The 17,719-nt window shown below is 41.5% G+C and overlaps 1 protein-coding gene across 1 annotated transcript; it reads right to left on the reverse strand.

Annotated features, from left to right (window-relative positions):
- Positions 1-284: 284 nt before the first annotated feature.
- On the reverse strand, positions 285-17,304 carry ACAT1 (acetyl-CoA acetyltransferase 1). Its single transcript, XM_032678085.1, has 12 exons — positions 17,191-17,304; positions 15,119-15,169; positions 11,892-12,009; positions 10,818-10,913; positions 8,945-9,045; positions 6,410-6,553; positions 4,446-4,596; positions 3,804-3,899; positions 3,079-3,192; positions 2,639-2,703; positions 1,872-2,029; positions 285-645 (listed from the first exon to the last, which is right to left on the reverse strand). Exons 1-12 carry the CDS (start codon positions 17,242-17,244, stop codon positions 525-527), a joined length of 1,269 nt encoding a protein of 422 aa, XP_032533976.1. The 5' UTR covers positions 17,245-17,304; the 3' UTR covers positions 285-524.
- Between the last annotated feature and the right edge of the window lie 415 nt (positions 17,305-17,719).

Genomic DNA, 17,719 nt, shown 5'->3' on the forward strand with positions numbered 1-17,719 from the left:
AAACCAGTCCAACTACCTGTGGAGGAAAATATTAGGACAATTAATTTGTTCATTAGTTCCTGTTAAAACTACTGTCAGATTTGCATTTGAGCTGGGTTCAAGGTCCACAACAGTAGGAAACCCACCTTTGATTAATTTATTTTTTTCCATGAAAACCACTTAGTAGTTAGAAAAATTAAGCAGCAAAACTGTAAGAAAGAGCTGTTCCTAGTAGCAGCACTCTGAGTTACCAAGAGAATTCCTTTTCAGAGGCCTTTGAGAAATAAAACCAGTGACAGAGAAGCCACCGTTACATTCTTTATTGTCAGGTCTCAAGACATAATTTGACATTACTTATTTGTGCTGTACAAAACCTTCCACTGACAAAGTAATAAAAACCCAGTTATCTGGATCAGTAATCAATGATGCTTTAAGAAATAGCAGTTACAGAATTCATCCATCAATTGATAAATAAGATGTTAACAGCTACCACTGATAATTTTGATCAGAGAGCATGTAAGGCTGTGTTTCTGATGGTACTTGGGCTACAGCTTCTCTATCAGTATTGCAGAAGCACCTCCTCCTCCATTGCAGATTCCTGCAAGACCATATTGTCCTTGTTTCAATGCATGGGCCATGTGAACAACAATTCTTGCTCCAGACATTCTAAGTATAAGAAAAAGAAAAGTTATATAGCTTAGTTTAAAGGAAATTCTTAATTTGACCCACACAGGATAGTGGGCAGAATATAATACCCAAAAAAAGACCAAAGCAACCCTTTCATCTACAGGTATATGTGATACAGATTATTCCTCTCTAGCTATGGTACTTAAACACAAAGGTTCTTACACATGCACAAAGAAAAACTCCATGTTTATGTAATAAAAGTTTCTTCTGGAAAAAGAAATCACCTCTATGTCAGCCTATATATTATAAAGTATCTCTATATGTAGCAAAGCTCTTTCAAATAAGATAAATCTACCACAACCAAATTGATTGTAATGATTAAATTCAAACACTTTCTTATTTGTTTGAAACTTGATACAGTTCAGTGTCCTACTTTGCCTAATGTGAAAATCAGACATGTAAATTCTGTCAAAATTAACTTTTAAGAAAAAAAAAGTCATATTCCTGTATCAGAAGCAATTGATATGGCAGAGGAGATGCCAGCACATCCTGCAGGATTATGCCTTGATTAGAGCTTTTTAGGAACCACGAAGTGCTTCTGTTGCTCCTGATGTACAATCTGTGCTGGACTGTGCAGTGTGATCACTCCTGGGGAGGTTTAATGGGATACACTTTAGTTATGAGTAAGTGACAATGGCTGGGGAACACAGCAGGTGATCTAACTAACCAGAAGACAGAACTTCAAACACAAGATCCACCACCATCCTCCAGACTGTCCCTGCCTTCTGCATCAGGTGCTGGGAGACACCTGCGTTCACTGCCAAAAATCCTTTTATGAGACCTGGAATTTCACTTTGCTCATGTAAGAAAAATAAAAGTCCCTGGACCATTAAATTCCCTGGAAAATAGGCTGGCTATTTTCATAAGGCTACCTGTTAATATTGCTGGCTTAACTACTTGATTAATTATTATTGTTTATTCTGTCATGTTAATAGGGATTTAGTTTAGTACTTCATAAATCCATATAGCTACAGTAACAAGTAAGATCTTTATAAAAGTAGGTGATAAAAGCATTTTTCTCTTCATGGTTGGTTTTCAAGATACCTTCAAATTTAACACCTGGCAGAGGAAACTACGTACTCGATAGCAAATTTTTTTTCCCTTCCTACTTCCATTAAAATTGAGAAAAAAGGTAAATGTATTAGCAGTTTACCTATAAAACAATGCCCCTGTGCAGAACAAAACCCAATGCTTATTTTACTTACCCTATTGGATGTCCAAGAGAGACGGCGCCTCCATTAATATTTACTTTTTGTGGATCAATGCCCAGCATTTTAATATTGGCCAGCACCACAACACTGAATGCTTCATTAATTTCCCACATTGCAATATCTTCTTTTTTCAGGCCTGTCTCACTTAGAATCTAGGAATAACAAAAAATAATTACTACTATGAAAAAAACTAGGAAGCTAACTATAGAAATAATCAGGTCTGTTATACAGAAATTATCAGGTGACTCAGGCTGCCCCTAGTCTGATTCAAATTCACATTTCAGAACCTCTTTGTCAGATGAGGAAAAGCAAAACTGAGGTACTGAAGCACAAACTTGAGTTTTCACAAAAGAAGGAATGAAGAGTAGCCTATGCCAAGGATACATTTCCGTCACACTGACACAAAGAGCGCTGCCATGGTAAGTACATTTAAACTGACACAGTATTGCCTCATGCCATACACTTCTCTTCAGTTCCTTTTAGAAAGAGTCTATCCTTGTATCACAGGAGCTGCAAAGCTTCAAAGGTGTAAACAAGCCCAAAGTTGGTAAAAGTAGTATTTTCTTTCAAGATAGGTGTGAGAAATTTGTTAACTCTGAAGATCTGCATTCTAGCATCTGTTCTTTGACCTTACAACATAATTACAATTTCAATCCTAGTTACAAGAAGATCCACTAAGGGATGAACCAACAATGCAGTGCTAGGGAAGTTTGGTTTTGTTTTTTTTTTCCTCTCCAGAAAACACTGAGCTTTATTCCTACCTTAGGAACAGCATATGCAGGTGCAATTGGGAAATCAATAGGATCAACAGCAGCATCTGCAAAAGCTGTAAAAAAAAACAAACAACCAACAAAAGGTGTTTAAAGACCTTTTGTTTTTATCATACATGATTTTCTTTCATGCAAGCAACAAACCCTGCCAAGATAGAAAAAGTCTGAATATAATGATCCACGAAACAGAAGCATCTAAAAATGTAGTGCCCTAAGTGAGCCACACAATATTTTCAGATTTTTAGTACTATTACACATAGAAAATTCTGTTCATGATCAAAAGCCTGATGGTGTAACACTTGAAATTTCAGGGACTGTACGGAGAAGATGCAGCCATAATGTCACATAACCAGTAAAACAGGACTCCCAGTCTGAGAGCACACTTTGAGAGTGTTTTTCAGGACTACAGCCAAAGATAAGGAAAATCATACCAACTATCCGTGCCAAGGGTTTGACTTTCAGTCTCTTGGCTGCCTCTGTAGTCATCAGCACCAAAGCAGCTGCTCCATCATTCAGAGTGCTGGCATTGGCAGCTGTAACTGTTCCTAGAAAAGGTAAAACATTGTCTGAGCAGAGGTGAAAGTGTGATGCAAAACAGCTCACGTATATCCTGTTAAGGATTGTTTTTCCCTTTGTTTATTGAACATAAGGTCTCAACAATATGGTGATACCTATTGCATTGAGTTAACCAAGTTGTTTTTTTAAACTGGTTTGATTAAACAATACAAGGTATTTGTATCTTTATCCAGGTGCACTGCTGGCATTAACACAGGCAACCTCAAGTTAGACAGAAAGGTTTATCGCTTACAGATTCAGGGAAGCAACAGGCAATGCTCTCAAGGCCCTCCAGCTCCCACTGAAAGAAGAGCTTTCACCTGGCAGAGATCAAGCCAAGAGCTACATTGAAACCAAGCTGTTTCAGTCTTTTTAAAGTAAATGTCCAAAACAGAGGTTTTCACTTGTTTAAGCTTCTTGGACCATCTTTTAATCCAAGCCAGTTCATGCTGTTGTGCAGCACACTTCTATATCTCAGCAGACATTTAAAAATCAAGGGACTATTGTTGGGCTCTCAAGCTTTTCTGAACAGTACTCTTCACTGTAACAAAGTATCCCTGCACTTGGCAGGAAATTAAGCAGTTCATTTAACAACATTTACCATTTTCTTTTTGGAAAACAGCTTTCAGCTTTGGAACTTTACTGAAATCAACACGTTTGTATTCTTCATCTTCTTTCACTTCCACATCTGGCTTTCCTGAAATTCAGATCTGGTTTAGTATTTTGTGGAACAGTCCATTCTTAAAACACTCTAACACAGTACTTTGATTAAATGCTGGCTTATTTAAACAACTTATTATTTCGGTAAAAAAGTGTAAATGCATGTAAAATGCACATCAAGAAAGGTGCTTATGAAAACTGAAGAAAAAAAATTACTCCTTAATCAAATTTATTCACAGTAAATCCATTTATACTTTCTGGTGACTGAACAGAGACAAAGAACATATCTTTAAGGTAAATTAAAACACAGATGTCCTTAAGCCATAGTAGCTAAATTCAATAGGTAGTCTTCTACTTACACACAAAAGGAAGAAGATATGGTGTGTAACATTAAAGAAAAATTAAGAAACAAAAACCAGGTCACTGACCACTGTTCACCAGAAAGTCTGTCTAACAGAAAATTCTTAGCTGATCCAAAATTAATATTCCCAAGATCTGCATGTTAAACAACAGTTTGAATACAGACAGTGTTACAGTTTTCAATGAGAAACACAATTCATCTCATCACACCCTTCCATAATACCTTTTTTTGAAATAGTGACAGGAACTATTTCATTTTTCAACACTCCTGAATCCCAGGCTGTTTTGCTCTTGGTGTAAGAGCCTATGGCATAAGTGTCTTGTTCCTCACGAGAAATGGTGAACTTCTTTGCAGTATTCTCAGCACAGTTGCCCTTGGAGAAAACCAAGTATGTTAGGTTTGATATTTCTGAGGATGCAAAGCACACAAATAACAGAAAAAAACTCAACCAGTAGATTTCCAGAATTGAATATGACTAATATTTGGTGTCCATTTCTAATTTACACAGTCATGATCAAATAGTAACTTTTGATTTTGAAATACCATCTTCAGATTTAGAAAATGTTTTCTGGATCCAAATTACCAAAGCCATGAAGGAACTTTCTTTAATTTCCTTTTTTAATTTTTTTTTTTTTAAGTTAAAAAACTGCATGTAAAAGTAAGTTTTAAAGTGCTTAGGGCTGACACCTTCAGAGACTAAGGATCATTGTTCAGCCACAGAACTGTATATTCACTTCATCTTAGTAGTATTTTCACTCCATTCTTAGCTTGCCTACTCCAAAGGTTGCAGAACAGGTCAACACACAGGCCTTTACCTGGCCCTTGGGATCTGATACTTTAAAAACTGTAGAAATAAAGTATGTCTAATAACTATTTTTGTCTAATACCTGGAATGAAATAAGTAGAATGAAACAATATTTTTATATATAGATCAATCGTAATTATACAATCAGAATTCATTTTCAGCACTGTCTAAATACTTGGTGACAAAATAAATAAAAAAATATCATTTAGTCAAAGACTTGTCCTTAAACAGGCTTTGTTCCACCTCTCATTTCTCTAGGAAACTCAATGAATCAACACAAAACCCTTTAGTACTGTGTTCCTCCAGTTCTTAAAAGAAGCAAGTTCACTTCTACGCAATTAAAGAATTTAAAGTCTTCACGGCACCGGCAGCTCAGTCTGTTGCTAAAACACAGACAAGGGTAAGTTCCTAAAGCCATCCTTGGACTTTATGTTCTCACACAGACTTCTAAGGCTTTCCAAATAACTTAGAGCTGCTATAATGAAGATCAAAGATTCCAAAATATTGTCCTCATCTATTAAAACTTGTTGTATTATAACGAACTCCTAGAGTTTTTCCTCACATACGGGAACTAGCAAAGCCACCATTACACTCCTCACAATCAAAATCCATTTTAGCTGAAATGTGGGAATGAATTTCAACCAATAGCCTAAGCAGAGTGCACTGTATTGCAAAAAGAATAAAACACACACAGAGCAGCAAGGTCTGTATCAAATCTATGGAACACAGTGCAATATTCTTCATGACATGTTTTCCTGGACCTCAGTAAGAACACTAACTGATCAATCAATAATGCCCCACAGTTGTGAATTACCACAGGTAAAGGTCAGAAATATTTGTAAGCTGAAAGCAGTCATTCTCTTTTCAAACTGTTCTTCCCTGATGCTTGTTCTTGACTATCTTTGTATCAGTTGTTTTCCAAAACCATCCCAAGTTTGCACTTGTCTGTCCAATTTAAGTTACCATGCTGATGAGCAAGCACATCAGCTGACTCAAACCTTCCCACAGAAGATAAGAGATATGTACATTGGGGGAGAGAAAAAACATGAGCCCGCTGAACCCTACAGAGCAGGTACTCTCAAAGACCTCCCTCCCACAGATGGAACAACAGCAACCCATCAGTAGCAAAATTATTTTTTCTTTTAATGCCTGCTCTAGGCTATTTGGACTTCAGAGACAGGTAAATATTAACACAGACTGTGCTGTTCTGTTTTGGTCTTCTGTCTAGCCCCTCCCTTAGAGTTACTACAGGAAATGGAAGACTTTTTCCTCCTCATTTCAAGGCGTGCTAGATGAAGAAGTTCCATAATAATTATAAGCAAGCTCTTCAGAGCTGCATCAGGTTATGGTTGATATGTTAGCACTGTGCAGGAATATTTACCATATGGATATGGTTATAAGCATCTGTCAGCCCATCTTTTACTATCAGGTCTTCCAGCTTTACTCCTCCATAAGGTGTTGACCCTCTGCTCATTGTATAGGGAACATTAGACATGCTCTCCATTCCACCAGCAACCATTACATCCTGCCCAAAGGAAACAAGTTAAAATCAATAGTAATGCAGTGTGTTCTCTATGACTTCTTGTAGGAACAAATATTAGCAAAAGCTTAAGCATGGACATTTTAGTTTTCTGAGGAGTCTTAGAGAGAGAGGAAAAAAAAACTTTATGCATTTAAAAAGCAAACAGGGGAACAACTGAAGATAGTTAATCCACGCTGGCAGAACAACAGGACTTCTGTCTTGTATGCAGCTTTACAAAGCTGCAAGACCCATCTTGATCTCTTGCACTTTTACATCAAAAAGCTTCTGAGATCAAATTATAAATTTTACTTTTAACAGGTTTTTCTCTTTTTTCTCATTTTTCTTCTTTATTCCCAGCTTCATATCCCTTTGGAACAAACAACAGCCAGAATATTGGTATATGAAGAAACACATTTACAAGTACCTGCAATTTTACATAATATTGTTTCATCTTACTATGTAAAGACAGATGACTTATACTACGGTTTTATCATCTGAGAAGCCCACAGAAAAAGACACATTAGTAATTAATGATTGCTTAATTTGAATCATTATGTACACTGATAAGTTAGTATACTTTTCAAGTTGAAACAAAGCAAACAGAAAACCTATAACAGCAAAGCTATAAGGACCGTAACTATACCCACTGTTCATCAGGCTATAGCCCCAAGATCCCTAGGATTTCAGGATGTGAGGAATAGACACGGTTGTGTTTAAGGGCATATTTGAAATACACATAAATGTAAGAAAATACACACACCACAGTGTGAGTCCTTGAGAGTTCAATAGTGCTGGTAATAGAAATTCAAAAACATTTTACACAAAACAGCAATGAGAAGAAGATTAAAGCTTTTTTGGTTTCTTTAAATTAAGACTCAGAGAAATAATGGTTTGGTTCAGAACAGATCATAAACTAGATCCAGGAACAGTGACATGAAGTAATAAAGAAAAGAAAGAAGGCTGGAGACAAAACTGAAATGACAGATAAATTGGAAAGGCAGCTCAGATATGGAAGCAGCAATGGATCAGAGGAACAAGAGTCCCTGGCATTTCAATTCCACAAAGTGAAAGACCTGGAGAGAGAGCCAATACAATTGTTTATATAATGGTGTACACTGACTCAAGCCACTGGGAACCATCACCAGCTGTCACACCACAGATACCTCGCAGTCCACAGCCAGGAAAAACAAATAGCAAAACCCCCCATAATTTATAGCTCTAAGAGACTAATAAGTAACTGAGTCTCTGCTTTAGCTGAGATTGGCAGCACAGCATGTATGATTAATTCAGCAGAAAACTACAATTCTATTCAGAGCTCATGGCTTGCATCTGTCAAACCAACCAAACGCACCACCTCTCTCATGAAGTCATTGGATATAAATTACTAAATCCAAATGTAGCTGTTTACAAAGACATGCTGGGCCTCGTTCAAAGTCCTGTGACAAGACTTCCACCGACTTCAGCAGGCACCGGACAAAGTGCTGTTCTCTGCACGGCAAGGCCAAAGCAATTCAGCAGTTGCTTAACTCCAGCTACACTGTTATTTCCACAGAAGGGACACCAAAACCTAAATATTTTACTTCTGTTCTAAACACACACACACACACACACACACACACAAAAGTATTTCTCACTTATGAGGCACTTACTTTTTTAAGCCAAAAATATATATTGAACAGACAATACTTTCCCTTCAGAGAAGGAAAGATGCTGACAAAATGCTTTGAGTATGGAACTAAAAACAAAACTGAAATGCCTTTTTTCATATTCACACTTCTCCCACATTCTTTTCTGCACAGCATTTAGTGGCTTACTGGAGATGATGTATTCTCCTATCCTCCCATCAAGTGGTAGTATTTTTTTCTTATGCAGCAGCAACAGATTTCGCTTCTTCTAAAACAATAAAAAAGGCTGAGACATCTTTAATGTACTTGGAAACAACACTGCTTGAATATGTATATTTAATTCAATTAAGTCTTAAAAGTGTCTGAAAGTCAGGTCACCAAAAAATAAGTCTATAAAAGTTTCTTCAGTTTTTCAAAACTGAAAGCTTGAAAATTCCCTTAATTACATTTTCAGGGCTGGAGTGGTAGGTGGGGTAGGGGTACAGCAGGAGAGAGGATGTAAATACCCTCCAAAAGAACCCACTACTTGTTTGCTCAGCTCTAAAAACATATCTGACAATTTTTATTTACTTTTTTTCTCTTTTAAACCAAAACACACTTAAATGACTATAAAATAAAGGTTGCATAAACAAAACGAAACCTCTCTAATTAGCTTTATTGTCCCAAGCCAAAACACAATACCAAATCAAAGAGCAGAGTCATTGGTAGGACAGGATCTACAAAGTTAACTGTGTGTTTTTTCCACAGAACAGCACTAAAATTCACATACCTGACTCCCACACATCAGGCTTTGTGCTGCCATCATGATGGATTTCATTCCTGAAGCACAGACTTTATTGACAGTTGTAGTAGGAGTGGCGATTGGTAGACCTGAGTCAAAGAAGTTGTTTGCACAACTGTATTATTTAAAGGGCAGACTAATACTTTACTGGCGTTCAGCAACATTTCATATGGGACCAATTTTTATCCAAGCCCAGGATGTCCAGCTTCCACTATTTACCTTGTCAGGGCAATTTATCTACCCTCACCCGTAGTTACCATCCTTCTTTGAGACTCTTGTTTTTTCTCCCCTTCCAACAAGAGACTTGTGGTAAAGGATCAAGCAAGCAAGGAATCAGAGAAACAGAAGGTCAAGGAAGTTACTCCAGAACTGTTCCTCCTCCCGAAATCCCAATCCCTGCCTCTAAGCAGCATCCAAGACTGAAAAAGCATAAACAAGCTTCAGAATTTAGCAACTGGCAACAAGGCAGACTCCTGAAGTACAGGGATTCTAAACATACACAGTACTGAGTAAGGTCAGTGTCATTCACTGGACTGGTTATTATTGAGTGATTATTGTTACTAAGTGCTCACCACAACAGCTTGGGCTCTGCTGTGTGCAGCTTGGCTCAAGACCCCTGCATCACTGCCTCTATGAGCCTAGGCTTGCTCGCTCTAGTGTTATGGCTCTGGTACCAGCACATCACCTCCATATCAGCAGAGAGAGAGAGAGAAAATAGCCAGGGGAAATTCTTAACGTTGAGGGTGCTGAGGCACCGGAACAGCCCAGAGAACAGCCACTGGAACAGCCCAGAGAAACTGTGGATGGTCCATCCCTGGAAGTGTCCAAGGCTAGGCTGGATGGGGCTCTGAGCAACCTGGTCTAGTGGAAGGTGTCCCTGCCCACAGCAGCGGGGTTGGAACTAGATCATCTTTTAAGGTCCCTTCCAACCCAACCCACTCTGTAATTCTACGAAAGAAAAGAGCCGTATTCATGAGTTTGCCTCACATGGAAGCAGTTCCTTCTCATAGAAGCAACTGGGTTGGAAAAGACCTCCGAGATCATCAAGTCCAACCCTCGATCCAACACCGCCATGGTTACTAGATCATGGCACTAAGTGCCACATTCAATCTCATCTTAAAAACCTCCAGAGACAGTGAATCCACCACCTCCCTGGGCAGCCCATTCCAGTGTCTGATTACTCTCTCTGTAAAAAATTTCTTCCTAATATCCAACCTAAACTTCCCCTGGCAGAACTTAAGATCGTGCCCTCTTGTCCTACTGCTGGTTGCCTGGGAGATGGGATCAACGCCCAAAAACGTACAGGAACAGAGCCAAGCAAGCATAAGATCTTCCCTGATCCAAGGCTTTCCTAGAGACATGCTAAGGTATGGAATCCCATCCCTACAGCAAAAGGGAGCAGAAAATAATTCCAGCACCCTAATAATATTCGTTCTGCAGTTACCATTAGAGTGAACCCTACAAGTGACAGCTCCAGACTCCAAAGAAAGATGAGTGTAATGACATACTCTTATCTGCAGTTCAAGGAAACTCAATGACCCCTTATCCAGTTAGACTTAAGAGTAATGATATAGTAAAGAAAACCAGTCTGTTTTGTAAAAGATTCAAAGAGCAGCATCCATCATTAACATAAAGTGTTGTGGTCCCCAATACTGTCTTCAGGTTCTACAAACACTGTAGGCAGTAACATCCCACTTATATGAGTACAACATACTCCCTTCACCCACCCTGGGGTAAAAAGGCACACACAGACTGTCTGGACAAAAGGCTGGGCACAACTGTGCTTTAACTTACAGCTCAAATAGACTCCATCTACATAAAGACAGAAAACCTTTGGTCCCAGTATCAAGAAAATGAATACCTGCACCCAAAACTGCTTGTCTTGCTGGAGCTTGTCCTTGTCCAGCCTGCAAGACATTGCCCATATACGCCTCTTTCACTTCTTCTGCAGGGATACCTGTAAAACGAAATTGTTTTGATTCAGGATCCTTTGCACAGAAGATGTAACTCCCTTTTACAAAAGCTTCAGGATCCTTTGCACAGAAGATGTAACTCCCTTTTACAAAAGCTCCAGTTGAAGTTTTCTATCAAAGACTAATGAAACTTGCCATGTTTGATCCATGTGGCAAGAGCACACAGGCCCCTGTTGGGTACCTTCCAGATCTCTACCCTCATGTTCATGGAACATGGTGAACTGGTAAGCCCCACAGAACAGAATTTCCTTGTTATCCTGCAGAACAAGCCACAGTTTGCTAACTAAAGCGAACATTTCCAAGAAGTCACCCAAGAAGCTCAATTTTTGTGGATGCTTAAATGCACAAAACTTTCTATGTGCTACAATTATGTCTAAAGACAGTTTTGTTAGTCTGTTTAACTAAGGGCAAGCCAAGGCCACAGCAAGCTGCCAGCAGAGAGAAGAGGCTCTCCCACTGAATCTCTTGCAATAGCCCTTGTGTTCAAGTCCTTGTAATATGCTGTTTCAAGAAAACAAATCCGTAGAAAATTAACCTTCCTCTAACCTAAAAAGACTTTTTGCTCGTTTCAACCTATCAATAGACTCACAAGACTGTTTTTCAAGCATACATGCCCATGTAAAAAAATGGGCAGGGAAAGGAAAGGCTACTGGTTTCAGCAACAAGTAGCCTTGCAATAGTTTATGTGAGCCCTAAAACCCCATCCCAGAAAAACAATTAGCAAATTCAATCAGAATTGGATTAGCAGAGATACCCCTAGGTAACATTCTGCTCCCAGAAGCAGCACCTAGCTCAGATTGAAACAAAGCCCAATAGTCAACTTTATTTAAGCATTTGTGGATAGATTTAGAATGCTACAGGAGCAAAAAAACCCAGGGCATTCTGTTTACCAAGCAGCTGAAAAGAAATAGAGTGATACTGTTCAGAGCCACTTTGTCACAGAAAAAAACATATATACATACCTGCTCTGTCAATTGCTCCTTTAATTGCAATGGAACCAAGTTTAGTGGCTGGTAATGATGAAAGAGATCCTTGGAAAGATCCAATTGGAGTCCTTACAGCACTTGCTATTACCACCTCCTAAGTGGAGAAGCATAGAGTAAAGTCAGTCTCTCAGAATTGTGCACATACACCGGTATTTTTTAAATGTATCCACTTTTATTCTTTCATTGATGTCACAGCTTCTCTTTTATCCTGAAAATGTTTCAGAGCACTAAAACAACCTTTATTAATGCATGCAGCATGGGGAATAAACATAAAGAGGTCAATGTGCAGCTGCAGGGCTACAATCTTGGAATCACGGACCCATGGTGGGATGGCTCACGTGGCTGGAGTGCTGCCAAGAGGGATAGGTCTCTTCAGGAAGGACAGATCAAGAAGGCAAGGTGGAGGGTAGCTTGGCCTTTATGTGACAGAATAGCTGGAGTGCATTGAGCTCATCTTTGGGATGGATGATGTTTGCAAGAATCTTGAAGGTCCTGGAGCAAAGGGAGGATTGAAGATAGCTGGTTAATGTTCAAGGATTACTGCCCCCAAGCTCCACAGCAGTCCATTCCAACAAAGCACTACGTCACGTAAAAGTGCCAGGATGGATACAAAAGATGGAAAGAGGGACAGAGAATCTGGCAGACAGTGTCTGCATATGCAGGGATGAAGTCATGAAAGTCAAAACCCAATCAGAATTGAATCTGGCAAGGAATGTCAAAGGCAACAAGAAGGGCTTCCATAAACACCTAAGAAGCAAAAGAAAAATATGCAGCCGCTGCTGAATAGGACAGGGGACATGGTGACAAAGGACATGGAAAAGGTTGAGGTACTGAACGCCTTCTTCACCTCAGTCTTCAGTATTAAGACCAGCCTTCAGGAATCCCAGGCCCCAGAGACCAGAGGAAGGATGGAGCAAGGAAGGTGTACCCTTGGTGGAAGAGGAACAAGTCAGGGAATATTTAAGCAAAGTGGACATACATAAATCCATGGGCCCTGCTCAGATGCCCCCTTGAGTGCTGTAGGAGCTGGCAGCTTAAGGTCACTCTCAATAATCTTGTAAAGGTCACAGCAATAGTGAGAGGACTAGAGAAAACCCAAACATCACCCTTATCCTCAAGAAGGGTAAGAAAGAGGACTCCGGGAGCTACAGGTCAGTCAGCCTCACCTTGATCCCTGGAAAGGCAAGGAAACACTAATCCTGAAAACCATTTATGAGAACATGAACAACAAGCAAATCATCAGAAGTAGTCAGCATGAATTCACCAAAGGGAAGCCATGCTCAGACAAACTGCTAACCTTCTACAGTGAAATGACTGGCTTGGTAGATGAGGGGAGAGCAGTAGACACTGTCTACCTAGATTACAGTGAGGCTTTCACTACTGTCTCCCATAAGATCCTCACACAGAAGCTAATGAAGTATGGGCTGGGTAAGCAGTGAGACAGTGGGTAAACAATGGCTGCATGGCCAGGCTGGGGGGTGGTGATAGCGGCACAGAGTCTGGCTGGAAGCGAGTAACTAGTGATGTACCCCAGGGATCAATAGTGGGCCCTGTCCTATTTAACATCTTCGTCAATGAACTTAATGACGGTGCAGTGTGCCCTCAGCAGGTCTGCTGGTGACACCAAACTGGGAGGAATGGATGATACACCAGAGGTTTGTGCTGCCACCCTGAGGGACCTCAACGGGATGGAGAAATGGGCTGTCAGGAACCTCATGAAGTTCATCAAAGAGAAGTGCAAATTCCTGCAGTTATGGAGGCACAACCCCAGATACCAACATATACTGGGAACCAGCCAGCTGGAAGTCAGTTTGGAAGAAAAGGACCTGGGGATCCTGGTGGACACCAGGTTGAACATGAACCAAAAATGGGCCCTTTCAGCAAGAAAACCTGATGTTCTCCTGGGCTGCATTAGGCAGAGCACTGTCAGACAGTCACAGAAGGGGATTCTTCCCCCCTACTCAGCCCTGGAGAGGCCACACCTGGAGTGCTTTGTCCAGTGCTGGGCTCTCCAGTAAAAGGGAAACATGGACATGCTGGAGAGCATCCAACAAAGGGCCACAAAGATGATGAACAGACCAGAGCATGTGACATAGAAGGAAAGACAGAGAGCTGGGACTGCTCAGCCTGGACAAGAGAAGGTTCAGGGGCACCTTGTCCATGTACATTAATACCAGAGAGAAGAGTGCGAAGAGTACCAGAGCCAAGCCCTTTTCAGTGGTGCTCCATGACAGTAGCAGGGGCAGTGGGCACAAACGGACAGCAAAGGATGTTCTCACTGAACATCAGGAGACTTCTTCACCGTGAGTGCGACTAAACACTGGCACAAGTTAGTCAGAGTGGTTGAGTGGAGTCTCCATCCCTGGATATATTCAAAAGCCCAGGTCCCAGCATAAAGTGTAAGCAGCACACTTTACATAATTAAGTGTAAGTAAGTAAGACATGCTGTGACATTCAGCTCTACACTGATGTACTCTTATTTGCCTCTTAGCTTTAGTGTTACATCCACATGTCTACCTGATAACCCTGTGAGAGCAGCACAAGAATCTGGCACCAAAAAAGAGGCAACATTTTCAGACCTCTGGATGCCCCAGATAGCTATGGAGAAGCAGCAATGACTGTCTCCAACTGTGCTGGTTTCAGTGGAAGTTAAGCACAAAGCTTTACAGGGTCTCACCATGAGTTGTTGGGATTTTTTTGTTGTTTGTTTGTTTTTTTATTTAGACAGGTAAAGAAAGAAAAGACTAGAAAAAAAATAAACAATAAAGACAAATTACACTTGTTTAAAACTAAGAAGGGCTGTCTGTTATTGTAACCCCTTCTCCACAATAACTGACTCAGTGACAGCACATATTTGTCTCATCTTTTAGGCTGTAACAGCAAGTTGCAGGATAAACACACAAATAATTTCAAAGGGATTAGCTGACATCAGCTGTCCTTTTCCAACTATGAGTAGATAGGCGCATTAAGCTCAAGTTAGCTGACACGTTTCTAATCTTGTCCTGCACTGTCAAAACAATTAGCAATCAAAATAAATCTGAAATTTGACTTTTATTCCACATTTTGCAGTAAAGTGTGACTTGGGCAAAGTGACCACTGTCTTCAATGCAGATTTTTTTGCCTTAATTTTTTTCAAACTTCAGTGATTAAGAAACAGATTTAAAATAGTGATTTACTACTGTGACATAGTGCTTTACACTTACATTTAAAGTACGCTGGGAATGCATAGGCCACGGCTTTGTACACTTCAAAGCCTGAAAATAAGAAAGTCCTCAGAATTTCATATCAAGAAAGCTAATGCCATGATGTTCAGTAATGTACCATTTTCATAGAAGTATTATTTCAAAAAGTAATATCTAAGAAAACACTGAAAAAATATCATGATGTGCCTTTTAAAAGAAGGGTAGTCTAAGTACAGTCTCACCATAACATCTGTGATAAAATGTTTTCCGAAAAATAACAAATAGTCCTTTCAAAAACAGCAACCAATTCATTTTGTCCAAGTCTTATATGTCCAAGTCTTATATGTATACCTATGCCCTATGTCTGAACCAGGACTGAGTGGAGCTATATTGAAAGAGTTCACTAGTCCTTCTGTCTGCTTCCTTGGACTTTGGTTCATTCATTCCTATCATTGACTTCACTGCTTTTTAAACAGTGGCAGTTGCATCTATCTTCATTTCATTGGTGTTTCATGACAAAAATTAGGATAATGAGTTCAGAAGTCACGCCAAAATACAATAGTAAAGTAAACCAAGAAAAAAGTATTACTGGAGCAGGCTAATTTACCAGCTACTAGGTCCATCTAATTAAGCAGCATAAAAATACAAAATTACATCTGTAGGTATTGTTTTGCACATTAACAGAATGTTCTTTCCATTAGTGGTTCAAGTCAACTTCTTAGCCATTTCTTTAGACACATTGTAGCACACTGGAAATTTAATTATTGAATTAAAGCTAAATAAATACTAATTAAAAGGACACCACGAGAATACCATCATTTTTATAAATCAAAGAATGCCTTCTGGTATTGTGTCTCCAATATGAGAGACACATTTCCATTTCTGTCTTCATTTGACAACCTTCAACTAACGAAAGACTGATTTTTTTTACCTACTGTTTTGAATTAGTTGTTCAATTTTTGTTTTGTTTGGGGTTTTTTGTTCATTGTTTGTTTTCCCCAGCTTATGCTGTAAAAGCCAGCAAAAAGTTTAATTTAAACTTGTACCTGAAAAATAATTACATCCCTCCAGGGCTTTAACAGTAGCGCTTTCAAGGGTTAGTGTCAAGAAAACCAAACCAAACCAAACCAAAACCTAACCTAGCAACATAATATACCCTCACTACACAACACTTGAAATTTACCTTTGCAGTAAACTGGACAAACAAGTCAATTGTCTACCAAGTCTGCTAGGAGTGTTCAGGCTCTGTGCCGATTATAGACTTAAAAAAAAAAAAAAAAAAAGAAAAAAAAAAAAAAGAAAAAGGCAACCCTCCACTTCTACAGCTAGTAAAATGCAACGTTCAGCTTCGCACATGGCAATACGGAGGGGATGCACCGCCCATGCTTCACCTTCCTCTTCCTTCCCAGCACAGCTCCCCAGCCCAGCGCTCCAGCCAGCACTTCCAACACAGCCAGCTCTGCCAGGCACTGAGGCTTTTCCGGCAGGAGCACGCAGCATCCCGCTTCCTGGCTGAGAAACGATACCTACAGATGTAATTTTGTGTCTTTTCAATGCTTAATTAGACGAATCCTACCCGATTCCTGCCCCCGCCCCGGCTGGAGGCCGCCCCTGACAGCTGCCGCACATCCCCGCGGCTGCAGCAGGTGACGGATGGCACAGGGGCTCCGGGGGCCAGCGGACTGCGCAGGGCTGAAGCGCCAGGAAGGGCCCCGCAGCCACGGCACTCCCGGCGCTGACAGCGGAAAAAGCCGCGCTCAGGAACGCGGATAAAGGTCCCGCCGGGCGCCGCGCAGGGCCGGCCAGGGCTGCGGGGCGGGGGCGGGGAGAGCCGCCCTTCACCCGCCAGCGGCTTCACTTTCACCCTTCTGCCTTCGCCCTCCGCCCGGCCCAGGACCCGCTCCCTCCCTCCCGGGTCGAGGGCTTCCTCCCGCCGCGCCGCGGGGGTGCGAGGGGAGGAGGCGCAGCCCACCCCGCCGCAGAGGCGGCGTGACCTTGGCCGAGCCTTCTCTGACCCGACGGCGGGGCCAGGGCTGCACAGGGAGGGAAGGCGGGAGGGAGAGAGGAAGGGCCGGGCCCGCCGCCCGCCTCACCCGCAGCAGCCCCGCGGCCGGACGCCGCCCGCCCAGCACCACCACAGCCGCCATGTTCCCGCCGGCGCCCCCGTCACCTTCGCCAGCGCCCCCGCCACCGCCTATAGACGGCAGCGCCCCGCCCACGCCCAGCTCCTATTGGTCCCGCGACGGGGGCGGTGCCACACAATGTCCTGCCATTGGCTGGGCGGGAAGGCGGGGGCGGTGTCAGGGGCGGGGCCGGGGCGGGGTGAGGGGGGGTGTGACCGCCCGGGGCTCCTGTGGGCGAGGGACCTCCGTCCCCTCGGGAACCCGTTTGAGTTGGACATTAGGAGGAATTTTTTCACAGAAAGGGCGATTAGACATTGGAATGGGCTGCCCAGGGAGGTGATGGAGTCCCCGTCTCTAGAGGTGTTTAAGGAAAGACTGCACGTGGCACTCAGTGCCACGGTGTTGTTCTGTCATAGGTTGGACTCGATGACCTCAGAGGTCTTTTCCAAGACAACTGATTCTGTGATTCCGTAGCGCCAGGCGCGTTCCCCTCGCCGCC

The sequence above is a fragment of the Chiroxiphia lanceolata genome, chromosome 2 (genome assembly GCF_009829145.1).
Source record: "Chiroxiphia lanceolata isolate bChiLan1 chromosome 2, bChiLan1.pri, whole genome shotgun sequence".
In the NCBI taxonomy this organism is placed as follows: Eukaryota; Metazoa; Chordata; class Aves; order Passeriformes; family Pipridae; genus Chiroxiphia; species Chiroxiphia lanceolata.